Raw genomic sequence first — 13,801 nt, 5'->3', positions numbered from 1 at the left:
CTCAGGGCACACCCCCGTTTCCGTGGTGCAACCTGAATCCGGTGACTGGTTGATGCAGGAGTGTAAAGGACCAGCCCCTTGCTCCAACTTAGGACTTCTTTGCTTGGCCAGCCCAGCTCCAGAGCTCCCCCTCCAACTGGCTGAGGTTGTGGGTGTGACTGCACTGCAGCCCACTTTTCCCTCTGCCCAAACCCACTGCCCTCTGTCAAGTAGTGTTAAGAGCATGCACTATGGGGTCAGACTTACCAGGCTTTGTCACTTATTAGCAGTGCGCTCTTGGATAAGTTACTTCTCAAAGTCTTATGCGGTACCTCTGTAAAACTGGTATTGTAATAATACCTGTATCTCAAAGAGTTTCTTATGATGATTAAATGAGGGTATCAAATGAGGAGATCATGTATGTAGGGCCCTTTGCACAACATCTAGAACACAGAAGTGCTCAGTAAATGTTATTATTTCTGACTTAGAAGCCTACTACAATAGATATATTTTCTAAATCACAGCAGCTATATGTATGTGGAGGGGTCAAATTATTATTTTAAGTCTTGGAGATTGAGAGCTGAAAGGAAACAGATATGGCAGCTCCTCACTTGTTTCCTACAGTGAAGAAATAGGAGGTTCAGAGAACGGCAACAAGAGCAGTAATTTACTGAGGGCCCTGTTTTTTGAAGCACATTAACATACATTATTTCTTTCAAACACCACAACAAACAAAAGTAAGTGACATAGGCACTACTGTTGCAATTTCAGAGAAGAAAAAATAAGGGTCAGAGGTTAAGGACTGTGTTTAAAGTCAGAGCTAGCAACCGAGAAAGGGGAATGCAAACTCAGGGCTGTCTGATTCCGATGCCTATGGGCTTTCCAGTGTACATTACACTGCTTTTTTTGTTCGAGTGGTGAAGCCAGGGTTAGAACCCCAGAATCTTTGATTCAAAATGTGGTTCCACTCTCCCATGTAGACTCCTCTCCAAAATGAGACACTGGCAGCCATCCAAGTGAGTCCAAAGCGATTTGCTCAAGACCAAACTGACACAAGAGTCAGGCTTATTTAGCACATTGCTATGTAATGTTATGCTGCCCTTGTACCTAATAAAATAGTAGGTCTCGTAACTCATCAGCAGCTGAAATCATAAATACCTGGGTCCTCATGCAATCTATAAGGCATGATAATAAATACCAAGAATCATATGCCAGAGTCCACAAGGAACGGGAAGGGAACTGAAAAGTCTTCTGGCAGTACACAGACCAGCTACCTTAACGCTAGTTGTCACTGCTTTCAGCCAAGCAGGCAGCAGACTTGCCTCACAATGCAGTCACGTGGATCTAGCCTTGAACTCTGCTCAAACCTGGTGCTTTTTCCTTAGCAGGATTTCTAAGACACCTCTCTGTCTTAACTTCTGACCTTTTTTGTACAGTAATAGAACAAGCTGGGAATGCTTTTATATGCCTTAAAAAGAGAATAAAACCCAGGATGTTTCAAACTGGAAAGATAAAGGCTGGCATGGGGAGGGGGGTTTATTCAAAGCCTCTGAAATCAGAGTTATGAATCCAGCTACTGACAAACCTTGGCAAACTATTTTATCATACAGCTATTAAGGCTTCAAAGAAAAAGTAAAGACAAAGAGGTATTTGACATGCTAAGTAGTTAAGATTTTGTTACCCTAATGGATTTTAAGAAAAGCTTAAAAAATCTTTAGATAAATTATTAACTGGTAGATTCACGGAGAGTTTCATGGAACATTAGTGTTTGAAAGTGATCAGGAAAGATAATGACACACATTTTTCTTGGTGTCACTGTCAGAAACAGCTGGCAGTGCTCCAAGTTCATTAGACCTTCAACATGATTGTTGACAATGGATGTGTCTGGAGCCCACTAATGCAGAAATTCATCTTTTCATAAGGTGAGCATAGGCTTTTTTTCTGATTAAATTCTTTATATTTCCACTTATAATAGAAAGTTCAACTAAGTATTAAAGATGGTTCTCTGTTTAAATGTGAATACTATTAACTAAATAGAAATTTTATCATAGGTATATTCTTTCCTCTTGATTATTGACTGTTCTGGCAACAGTTCATACTAACCTTTTAAATTCTTCTCCTGAGGAATAGCAACCATAACCTGCCACCTCCTGCGCTTCCCTCTTTCCTGTCTAGCACCTCAGCTGTCCACCCCAGCCCTCCATTTCCATTTCCTCAACTCATTTTATTTGGTATCAAAAGCACAATTTATTTCTCAGTTGCTTTAGAGTAGATATTTTTTCTTTGACTTTCTTTTTTGTTTTATCTTGATCTTGTGTCCTGCCCATATTAGGGACAGAGGAATATAAAAACGTTAAATTTCTGGGCGGGCCCAGTGGCACAGCGGTTAAGCTCGCACGTTCCAATTCGGCAGCCCGGGGTTTCTCGGTTCGGATCCCAGGTGAGGACATGGCACCGCTTGGCAATATATTAGCCATGCTGTGGTAGGCATCCCACATATAAAGTAGAGGAAGATGGGCACGGATGTCAGCTCAGGGCCGGTCTTCCTCAGCAAAAAGAGGAGGATTGGCAGCAGATGTTAGCTCAGGGCTAATCTTTCTCAAAAAAAAGTTAAATTTCACCACTTCTTGGCAGATTTCCTTGACGGCTGAGCTAACTTCTTCTTGGAGAACAATTTCCAGTGACTTCAGTTATTGACTGAACAGACTTGCCTTATAGGTTACTTTGGCAACAAATTAAAAACATTGATTTGTGAAGTTAGAAAAAGCAAATTTTGCAAGAGAACAGAAAAACTGAATAGACAACTTTCTTAATATCAAATTAAATATATAAAAAATCAAGGACAAGGTGAAACAAATAATATACAAACTTTTATTCAAAGATAATTCAAGAAAGACATGTTTTGGTCATTTTTAAAGTAAGATTAATTGAAGATCTCAGAAAAACTGTATCTGATCAACGCACATAGCTACCCACAGAAAATTCTCTCTTCTGTTAATAGCAGCTAAATTTATACACACAGAAAAAATTCTTAAGACCATGCAAATTCAGTTGAATTCCATACATTCATTATAATTCATCAAAACCTGCATTAATATTCATGCCAAAGTGTTACTTTAAGAAAAAAATTAAAAATACACACCAAAACATGACCAAGATTAAACCAAAGGAAATAATAAATAAGCATAATTTATATTTTATTTTAAAAAGTTTGGCATCACACATATTCAAGTGTGTTACACCATGTTCATTCCTCAGAAGTGGCATTTTAAAGTGTTAAGCATTGTTAAATATCAAAAAATACAACTCTGTTTTACAATGTAGTACTGGCATAATTCAAAGTACTGTGCCAATTATAAATAGTATAATCAAGTTTCAAACATCTTTTCAAACATATTTAAAGGAAAGCATATAGACACACATTTATATGCACACAATTTATTATACTCATGTAATCAAAGATATTTTATAAAAGCAAACAGTTTTAACCCTCAACTAGTTTGAATACTTACATAGATTTTAATACCTGTTCAAAGATTTTCAGTTCATGTGTATACAGATTTTCAGAAGGAATAAAGATAAAACTGAATTTTACAAGAACACATATTACTTTATCCTCCTTCACAAAATAATCCAGTCATTCAAGGTTGATAAGAACTAGTCTTTATGAAAACAACCGTTGGCTAAAGACTACAGAGTCAGTACTGCAGTCCAGGCTTCTTATTAAAATTCAGTCAGCTGCTGCTCATTGCAGAGAAAGCCTACACAGTGCTTCTACCAAAAAATAATCTTCAGTATCTGAGGCCAAAAAGGCAGACGATCGTATCTTCTGCTGAGACGTAAAGTGCAGCTACAAGTGGAGAAGTGCTAGGTTCTCAGTCACTTCAGAAATACTTGTGGAAGCCTGTTTCTCATGTATAAACACGTCAGAAACGTCCTTCAGGCTCATAATGGTTTATCAATAACTGTGACCCCTGAGCAAAGAAATGAAGAAATAAAACAGACGTCACAGGCAGCATTCTGAAAATACTGAATTCTTTCTTACTCAAGCAGCAGGGGCTGAACCACATCATGATTTGTGACGTTTCAAAATCTCTCTCTCAAACTTTAGCACTACTATCATTTTAATGTAAATGATAGGGTAATCTCTGTTTAGTTATGGACCAAAACTACATCAGACTACATAATGCAGACTAGTCTTTTGCTCTTTGTAGTTACAATTAAGGGAAAATAATTTTTCTCAGGAAATACCAAAATCCACTTAATACTCAAAAAGACACACAGAAACTTTTGAGAGTGATGGATATATTCATTATTTGGTGAGTGTACACTTTAAATATATGCTATTTATTCTATGTCAGTTATATCTCAATGAAGCTGTTAAAAAAATTCACCTAATTTTGAGTCATGTTTTTCTGGGATCCTACTGTATATAATTCTTCTATTAGGAGTTGTTTAGGATAATACATAAACAACAGTGATGGCTAACTAGTATAAACTTCTTTTTTCTCCACTATTGGATCAATACTAGAATGTTAATGAAAATTCTAATATTTAAAACAATATAAATATCATCAGAATAATTAACATACAACATAGTTTTGAAGACTCATTATATTTATTAAAGAGTATTACCATTTCTTTTACTAAGAGAATGGACCAAAAGTGATTATTTTAGAATTCAACCAGTGCTATGCTTCAGTAAGAAGAACTGCTCCACGGCCTCACTAGAACACTATCGCATGCAGCCGTGCCAGGGGAGATGTGGTAGGGGTCCGAGTTCTTGGTATCTGAGTAATTAAAGCCTTGCCACTTGGTGAACTTCACTCCACTGCATACAAATTTTGACCATATTAAATTTTATTATACAATTCTGCATTGGAAAGATTTGGGATTCTGAATACAAATGACTATAGAATGATCAAAGAATACTAGTGCTTTATTTCAGAATGTACAATCAATATTAATTATTTTAAGAATACGAAAACATACTTTGAGAAAAGACTTTCTTCTCATAACAGAACATTCTTAATATAAAAATCATAATGATGTAATCTTTTTTTTATTATAATAGAAAATTAGACAATTATTACCTGCATAACTTCTCCCTGTGCTCATACAAGATGACACAACTGTCCATTTATCAGTTGTTGGGTTATAATATTCTACTGATGCCAAGTTACAGGAACCATCATCCCCTCCAACTACATATAACAGACCATTAACTGCACAAACTCCTTAAAAAAAGTTGGCAGAAAGAAAACAATTATTTAAAAACTTTGGATGAATATGAATATCCCTATCCAGAGATGTTTATTTCCTTGAAAGGAAGCAAAAAGAGAAGATGGTAAACACGGAAAGAATTCCTTTTATATGTGAGAGTCTAATAGCACTTCTAAGCTCCTACTCACATCATTTATGCAGTAGTTGCTTTATAGATGCATGATTTCATTTAATCTTCATAGTAACCTTTCTTTATAGATTGGAAACTATTTTAATCCTCATTTTACTTAAAAAAAAAGAAAAAGAAAAAAGAAAAAGGTCAAAGAAGTTAGTAACTTTCCCAAAGTCAGTTTTCTTAGGCAATCCTAAGGAAAAATATATATTAGTAGAAGGTAAAAATGATTCTGAATTTTAATTATTATACAGAATAGTTACTTCTTTTTTGTCCTTTAAAAGAGGAGAACATGAGCCAGCCCTGACAGCCTAGTGGTTAAAGTTTGGTGCTCTCGGCACTTTGGTGGCCCCGGTTTGGTTCCCAGTCACGGAATGACACCACTCATCAGTCAGTTGCCACGTTATGGCGGGGGCTCACAGAGAAGACCTAGAAGGACTCAGAACTATGATATACAACTATGCACTGGGGCTTTGGGGAGGAAAAAAACAAGAAAGACTGGCAACAGATGTTAGCTCAGGGTGACTCTTTCCCAGCAAAAAAGAAAAAATGAGGGGGAGAACAATATTATTTATTTCATTGTTAGAAAAACTCATGTTTTCTTGCAAAAATTCAAAACATCTAGAAAAAACCAAAGAAAAAAGATCACCTCTAATCCTCTATCACTGAGAATAATGACAATTAAAATTCTGATCTCGGAGCCAGCCCAGCGGCATAGTGGTTAAGTTCGCACAGTCTGCTTGGCAGCCCAGGATTCACCGGTTTGGATCCCGGGTGTGGACCTAAAGCACCGCTCATCAAGCCACGCTGTGGGAGGTGTCCCACATAAAAAATAGTGAAAGATGGGCACAGATGTTAGCTCAAGGCCAATCTTCCTCAGACAAAAGAGGAAAATTGGCAATGGATGTTAGCTCTGGGCTAATCTTCCTCATTCTCACACACACAAAAATTCTGACCTCTACTCTTGCTGACTTTATGCATACATACTCAGACACTTCTTTTTTCAACCCTGAAGTAGCTTGTACTACACATGCTTCATGATAACTCACCCACTCCCACCAAACAATACACCCGGGACATTTCCCCAAGTTAATAAACATAGGTCCACATGATTTTTAACGGCTGAATAGTATTCTATGTATGATAATACCATAATTTGTCTTTTACTGATGGATATTTATTTTCAGTTCTTTTGCTCTTATCAATGATGTTGAAATGAACGAGGGTCCTCCTTGCATACTTTTTCACATACTTTTGCAAATATTTTCTTAATATAAATTTTTAGAAATAAAATTGCTGAGTTAAAAGGTAAATATGTCTTAAAAGCTCTTTATTTCAGCTTAAGATTTTAAAGCATATTTATTTCAGGGCTATTATAAATTGGTACTAGAGAGCATCAAAGAATCCAGAAGGATACAGCCCACATATTGATTTCTGCAGTTTTGTAGATAGTTTTACTAACATAATTAACAGATTCTTGCACATTTTTAACATAACAAAATAATGAGCCCAAATTTCTATATAGCACTCAAAAGTGCACTAGGCAAGAGTATCTTCTGTGCAAACGGAGTGGATCTTCTCTACTTACATTCAACTGTGTCACTATTCTAGCCTCTTCAAGGAAGGAAACTCACACTTTTTACAGCAGTTCAAATACTTGAAAAGCAAAAGCCAAATATTGCTGCCACACAAGCTCCCCAAAGCTGCTGCTGGTATAAGTATGCAGATCTCAATTCTAGTCCATTGACAGATGCCAAAAGACTGTATGGAGACAGAATGCCCCCCAGCTGCCCGCAATGACTCTGCTATCACGGAAGGGATAAGTAAGGGGCTTATGTTTTCCTAAAAAGCTTTTTCAGGTCTCCTAGGGGTTCACAGATTAGAGGGCATCCCACTGCAGAGAAGGAGGCCAGTCCCCATATCCATTTGATATATATTAGATATACATTCAAAAGACTTCAACTCTATTAATCCACTGATCCACTTAAAATTCCCGTAAGGCAGGTGGGAGCCAAATCACTTTGCCAAAAGGACAAATTCGCCTGCAGTGTTTCATGATTCTAGTCCACTCAGTTTAATTCATCACAATCAGACACATATTGAGAACCTATTACAGATATGCTAGGTATTATACGACTGTTCATAATCTAATTCAGATTTACTCCATTTTTCCTCCATTCTTGATATCACTTATTATAAGTTATAATATAACTTATCATACTTATGAAAAATTTTGAAATCTGACATTTAAGTTGCTTGCTATTTCAACTTTATATGGATCCTGCCTCTCTTCATTTAAAATTAAACAAATATCCTCCTCTCCTGGCCAGTATAATCCTTTCTTCTCAATTTAGGTGCTTGGATGACATCTTAGGAATACAAAAAATGTTTGTGGTAAGCATAAATGAATTCAAGCATCAAATAAAGAGGGCTCTTCCCCTAATTTAGTCTCTACATTCATCACCAAAAAGGTAGCCACTAGTAGAAATTATAACTTAACTGAAGTGTCACGATAATCTGCTATGTTCCACACACTATGGTAAGCACTGACTATATAGGATTATTACCTAAGTTTCTGCCTTTAAAGAATTAGTCTATTAGGTAACCCAGATCAGTAAAAGAACAATGGAAATACACAGTGATACCAGTAATACTTTAAGGACAATTCAATATAAATTTCATAATCATAAACTAGATACCTGCATTTCTTCTGCACATGTTCATATCTGCAACCTGTCTCCATGCATTGGTGGTGGGGTCATACACTTCAACACTTTTTCGTACTAAAGGGCCATCATGACCCCCTACAGCATACAATAAGTTGTTTAACACACCAACACCTAGAAAACACAAAGACCAAACTATAGTAGAGTAAAAGGGATGAGAAATTTATAACATACTAAGGTTTTATTCAAATGACTTGTAACAAATAATTGTTTCAAAAGTAGGGTCAATATTAAAGCATACAACCTAAGAAATGGAAATGAATAGAAAGAACTATTATTCTAAAAAAAGAGGCATGTGTTGTATTTCAAATATATTCAACTTAAAAAAAGAGAGGTCAAATAGGAAAAAAGTAACATGTAGTTGAAACACAGAGAGGGAAGTCTTTTAACATAATCCTTTTGAAAATAACTTTCATGATAAAAGCAAATCAGTATTAAAGCACAAAATTTCTAAGAAATGGACATGAAGAGATTTCATTATTAAGCAAGTTTTCCAATTAGCACTAAAAACAAAAAATTAAATGAATGTCAAATACTATAAATAATTAAATGAAAGAGAGAAGCAGCCTTTAATATGGCACTTAGCAATTAAATTTTTCAAAATGAAATTTAAGTGAAGCCAACTACCACTACATGCATAATTCAAAAGATATGTGTGTCATTAAAATCAGTGTATAACATATTTTCTGATAATTTAAAGAGATGCCAATGAGTCATTTCACTTGTTTAATTCTTTTGCATTGTTTTCATGCTTCAATTGCTAAATGAGGTTCAAATTCACCTGCTCCACTCCGTCTGGTGCTCATTTCTGCTATATAGGTCCACTCGTTTGCTGTAGCATTATAGCACTCTACTGTGCTAAGACACTGACGTGAAGCTCCATCATAACCTCCTACAGCATAGAGCAGACCTAAACACAAATCACAAAGAAAGCCAAATTCAACAAAAGCTATTTTTTTAAGTCAGAAAATTTTATATTTTCTTCTATGGTAGCAGAGTTTCCCTTTCAAGTGTTATTGATTTTTACGAACTGTTAAGATCTTGCCTAATGGTGACAGATGGCGTTATCAAATCACATTAGAAGATCTGCAGGGCATATACAATGATATTAAGTTAACATTTACATCAAGAACCTGACAGATAGAACAGAAAATACACTCTTTATATCTTTGGGTAATACTGTTTGGCAAGTGAACAATATCCTGGAAAACAGAATTAAATATCAAGTTATGTTAGTAAATTGAAAAAGAAAAGTTAAATCAAGAATTAGTACCAACACACAATGGAATATTATTTGGCAATAAAAAGAAATGAAATACTAGTAAATGCTACAGCATGGATGAACCTTGAAAATATTATGCTAAGTCAAAGAAGCCAATCACAAAGGACCACATACTGGATGATTTCATTAATAGGAAATGCCCAGAGGTGGAAAATTTAAATAGAGACACAAACTAGAGTAGTGGTTGCTGAGGGCTAGGGCGGATGGGGTGACAGCTAAAAGGGAATAGGGCTGCTCCTTGGGGTAATAAAAATGTTCTAAAGTGAATTGTGGTGATGGATGTTCATTGAATTGTACACTTCAAATGGATGAAATGTATGTTATATGAATTATATCTCAATAAAGCTGTTTAAAAAAAAGTTAGTGCAGAGAATTATATGCACAGTGGTGGAGGGGTGGGAACTCCCCCAATTTTCCCAAACAAATAAAAAAAAACCACACCAAAAAATAAAACTTATAGCTTTTCTTAGGCTCTGTTGGGGGACGAAGTAGGATAAAAATAAGTAACTGTGGCAACTCATCTCTTAAATGTTAAACAGCCCTTCTCCAGATATAAAATCTTGCATATATGCCATGTGATTTGTTCCTGAAACAACTGTATTAAGATCAGATAACAGTTTTATACAGGTTACAGAGAGAGAGAGAAAGAGAAAGGAGGAAAGGACAGAGGGGAAAAAAGGAGGGGGAGGGGAGAGGGACAGGGTGGGAGAGCGAGGGCCTTATATAGGTTACTTTATACAGACAAGCTAATTTTAAAAAGAGGATAATTAAAATTTCACAGTAACTACTACTTCCCCTTTTTAAATAATCATTTGCTTGTCTATTTAGCAAACTGGGGGCCGGGCCCGCGACTGAGTGGTTAAGTTTGTGCGCTGCGCTTCCAAACCGCTTCGGTTTGCCGATTCAGATCCCCGGTGCGTACATGGCACTGCTCATCAGGCCACGCTGAGGTGGCGTCCCACATGCCACAACTAGAAAGACCTACAACTAAAATATACAACTATGTACTGGGGGGACTTGGGGAGAAAAAGCAGAAAAAAAAAAAAGACTGGCAACAGTTGTTAGCTCAGGTGCCAATCTTTATTAAAAAACAAAACAAAACAAACCTGGTGTCTAGATTACTGGAAGAACCGCTCCTAACAATCAAGAAGCTGTAGGTACCTGGAAACGTTGACCTGAAAGAACTGTCAGCACCTACCTCCAACAACGCCGACACCCACACTGCTCCTCCTCGTGTTCATTGGAGCCACGTGAAACCACTCATTAGACTTTATGTTATATGCTTCCACAGATGATAAACCTGTAATAAAGCACAATGCTCTTCATTTCTCCCTCCAGAAAAAATTTAGGTAACTGTTCTTTTATATATATATTATTAGGGAAAAATACTTCAGGTATGTTAAATTGGGCTAAAATTAAGAGGAAATGATGGAATGTAAACATATCAATTACATGATAAACAGAAATAGGTTCTTTGCCAGAGGGCTCCTGCCCAAGCTACTGACATTTATTAGCTTTTTAAACTTGGTAAGATGTCTGATACTGATGCATAAGAAAGAAATGTACTTAGCACTCTTACATAATATAAAGGAATTCTTGATGGAATTTTTTAACTTATCTTTATAATTCCTGTTAAAACACTCAAATATTTCCTCATTTTGCCACAATTTGCTCCATAAATGTCACTGCTATGTTAATTCTAACAGCAATGTAGAAAAGACGAAAGGGAAATTACCTGTACTCCCATCAAAGCCTCCTACAGCATATAACAATCCGTTTAATACAGCAGCCCCCAAAGTGCTTCTCCGGTCTCGCATGTTAGCAACACTGGTCCACTGATCCTTCACGGGGTCATAGGAATCTACTGTGCGGACTCTTAAGGAGCCATTAAAGCCACCAACAGCAAAAACAAGCCCAGCCATGTAGACCATTCCTGCAAAAAATAAAGCAGGTGATGAATATGCGACCAAACTACCACCATCTAAAGACTGCTTTCCTATATGTCTATAGCTATTGTCAGAATATGTTACTCTTAGGAGAATCCTGACTGAATAGGTCTTAAGAAATGCTATGCATTAGCAAGAATATATAACAACTACATTGTCCTCCTTTCTAAGATTATTAAAAAATGCAATAGAGGCTGGCCTGGAGGTATAGTGGTTAAGTTCACATGCTCTGCTTTGGTGGCCCAGGGTTCACAGGTTCAGATCCCAGGTGTGGACCTACACAGTGCTCATCAAGCCATGCTGTGGCAGCATCCCACACAGAGGATGACTGGCACAGATGTTAGCTCAGGGACAATCTTCCTCAAGCAAAAAGAGGAATATTGGCAACAGATGTTAGCTCAGGGCCAATCTTCCTCACCAAAATAAAAATGCAAGGGCATAGGCTGAGGTACTACTTTGACTCTTGGTTTTTTCAAACACTTATTTACAGACTTGAATAATAAGCCAATATTTTTTAACTACTTGAACCTGTATACATCTCCTGTGGCTTTCAATTTTGGATCTTCTACTCCATAGGTTTATACTTAATTTGCATAATGTGCTCCCAGTTGATCACGTTAGTGGACTAACCCAGGGGTTGGTAAATTATAGCCGGCAAGCTATTTGTATAGAATCCATGAGCTAAGAATGGTCTTTACATTTTTAAACGGTTGAAAAACAATCAAAAGGAAAAGAATATTTCGTGACACATAAAAAAATTACATGAAATTCAAATTTCAGCATCCATAAATAAAGTTTTGTTGGAACAGGGGCCCCCCATTCATTTATGTAGTGTCCATGGCTGCTTTCGCACCATAGTGGTACTTGAGTAGTTGTGACAGAGACCATATGACCCACAAGGCTTAAAATACTTACTCTCTTGCCCTTTAAGAAAAAGTGTGCTGACCCCAAGAGATATGTTAGGGAATCCCTGGACAGAGAAACTGGATTGCTAGACTCTGGGTTTCAAACACCTTTCCACTTTTCTCAGCTTTTTGACGCTGTTGTCCTGATCTGAGAAGCTCCTCTCGCCATCCACTCTGCTTTCTTCAAGCCTCAAGCCCCAGTGAGAGTTGCACACTCTCTAGGAGGTGTTCCCTGAACAGCTTCAGCCCGAGGGGATTACCTCCAGATCCTGAACCCCTGTAGTAAATAACATCTATTTTAAGGTTCATAAATCTCACGTAGTCTAGTCTGCAATATCATTGCTTTAAACTGTTCAAATTCTTGGTTGTTCTTAAATTCTGTAATGTTTATGTCACTGCCCCAGCTTGAGGGCAAGGCACTGTGCCTCTCAGTTCTCTGAATCCCAGGAGGGAGAACAGCAACCCCCAGCTCAAGTGTTTGACTAGCGCAGCGTTTCACATGACGTCACCAGGCGAGGAGTGCACCACTACCCTCTATTGTCTCACCCTCTGATGCCTTATTCCCTCAGCCCCCAAAATACATATAGCTGTGCAGTCCTTCATATGGCATCAAGACTCTTTACAGTTCCAGTGAAGCTGCCCGTGCTGGCAGCTCCCCGTCAGGGAAAGGAATGACTTTTCAGTCCCTGGTTCAATCAGGAAATGAATACTCAAGCTACGAGCTAGTAAATCCAGCGTGTCTGAGGACAGTCAAGAGCAATGGACAATTTAAGTAGGCAGAGAACTAGCAAATGATTAAGGGTAACCATTAGATTTCCTGAGCACCCCTGACAGCAGGAAATGTGGTAGATTTCTTGGTAGGGCCTGGGGGCCAGTGAGCAGTGACAGAGTAGGAAGCATATTTCAGCATGAAAATGTCCTGTATCCAAAATCATAAGTAACACTGGGGAATGCTCACTGGGAATTTGGGTCATTACAATGTTCATTTTCTTTTCTTTACAAACAAAACAAAAATCCATTATCTTGTAGTGACAGTATATTATGCTTACCAAGTATTAGGGTATTTCAGGAGACAAGGAAGGAAAAAAAAAATGAATCAATCTATGATCAATGATCAGTCTATGAGGTGAGTTTGCCCCACTCTGGGTGGAGATGGGATTGAACTAAAAGAACTGATAAGTTACAGGGAAGTTATCAGTAACTGATAAGTTACAGGGAACCAAAGCACCCGGAAGTCTGAGTAGTTTGCCTAAGATTACACAGTTAAAGGGCATCAGCTCCAATCTGAAGGGGTGGGGGATGAGGGCACAATGCAGGTAAAATTCACTCACGAACAGTATACTCTGGAATGGACCCAGTCTAGTGACTTATGGTGCAATGTAAAGGAAACTACTAGGAATCAGATACGAATTAAAAAACCAGCTATAAATATCATGGAAGATTTCATTTCTAACAATAACAATAAAGATAAAATACCTAAGAATAAACTTGCCAAGACACATACAGAACCATACAAAGAAAATGTTAAAAATCTACTGAAGGACAGAAAATAAGACATGAGTCCCACC

At 37.3% G+C, this 13,801-nt stretch overlaps 1 protein-coding gene across 3 annotated transcripts in view; it reads right to left on the bottom strand.

Moving 5' to 3' along the window:
- Positions 1-2,836: 2,836 nt before the first annotated feature.
- The window catches only part of KLHL2 (kelch like family member 2), a 107,522-nt gene continuing 96,557 nt past the window's right edge, over positions 2,837-13,801 (bottom strand). For 2 of the 3 annotated variants that reach the window (XM_044767005.2, XM_070505028.1), the window contains 6 exons: positions 11,118-11,315; positions 10,581-10,682; positions 8,882-9,010; positions 8,074-8,214; positions 5,073-5,216; positions 2,837-3,953 (listed from right to left, as the gene is read on the bottom strand). In XM_044767005.2, coding sequence (XP_044622940.1) covers positions 3,925-3,953; positions 5,073-5,216; positions 8,074-8,214; positions 8,882-9,010; positions 10,581-10,682; positions 11,118-11,315 — 743 coding nt within the window. In that variant the 3' untranslated portion in view covers positions 2,837-3,924. The remainder of the gene's footprint in view (positions 3,954-5,072; positions 5,217-8,073; positions 8,215-8,881; positions 9,011-10,580; positions 10,683-11,117; positions 11,316-13,801) is intronic. The other variant, XM_044767006.2, reaches the window with a different exon arrangement.

This window comes from Equus asinus, chromosome 3 (genome assembly GCF_041296235.1).
Source record: "Equus asinus isolate D_3611 breed Donkey chromosome 3, EquAss-T2T_v2, whole genome shotgun sequence".
Classification (NCBI taxonomy): Eukaryota; Metazoa; Chordata; class Mammalia; order Perissodactyla; family Equidae; genus Equus; species Equus asinus.
The sequence above is the reverse complement of the archived record's forward strand: the minus strand, read 5'-3'. Positions and strand labels throughout refer to the sequence as shown.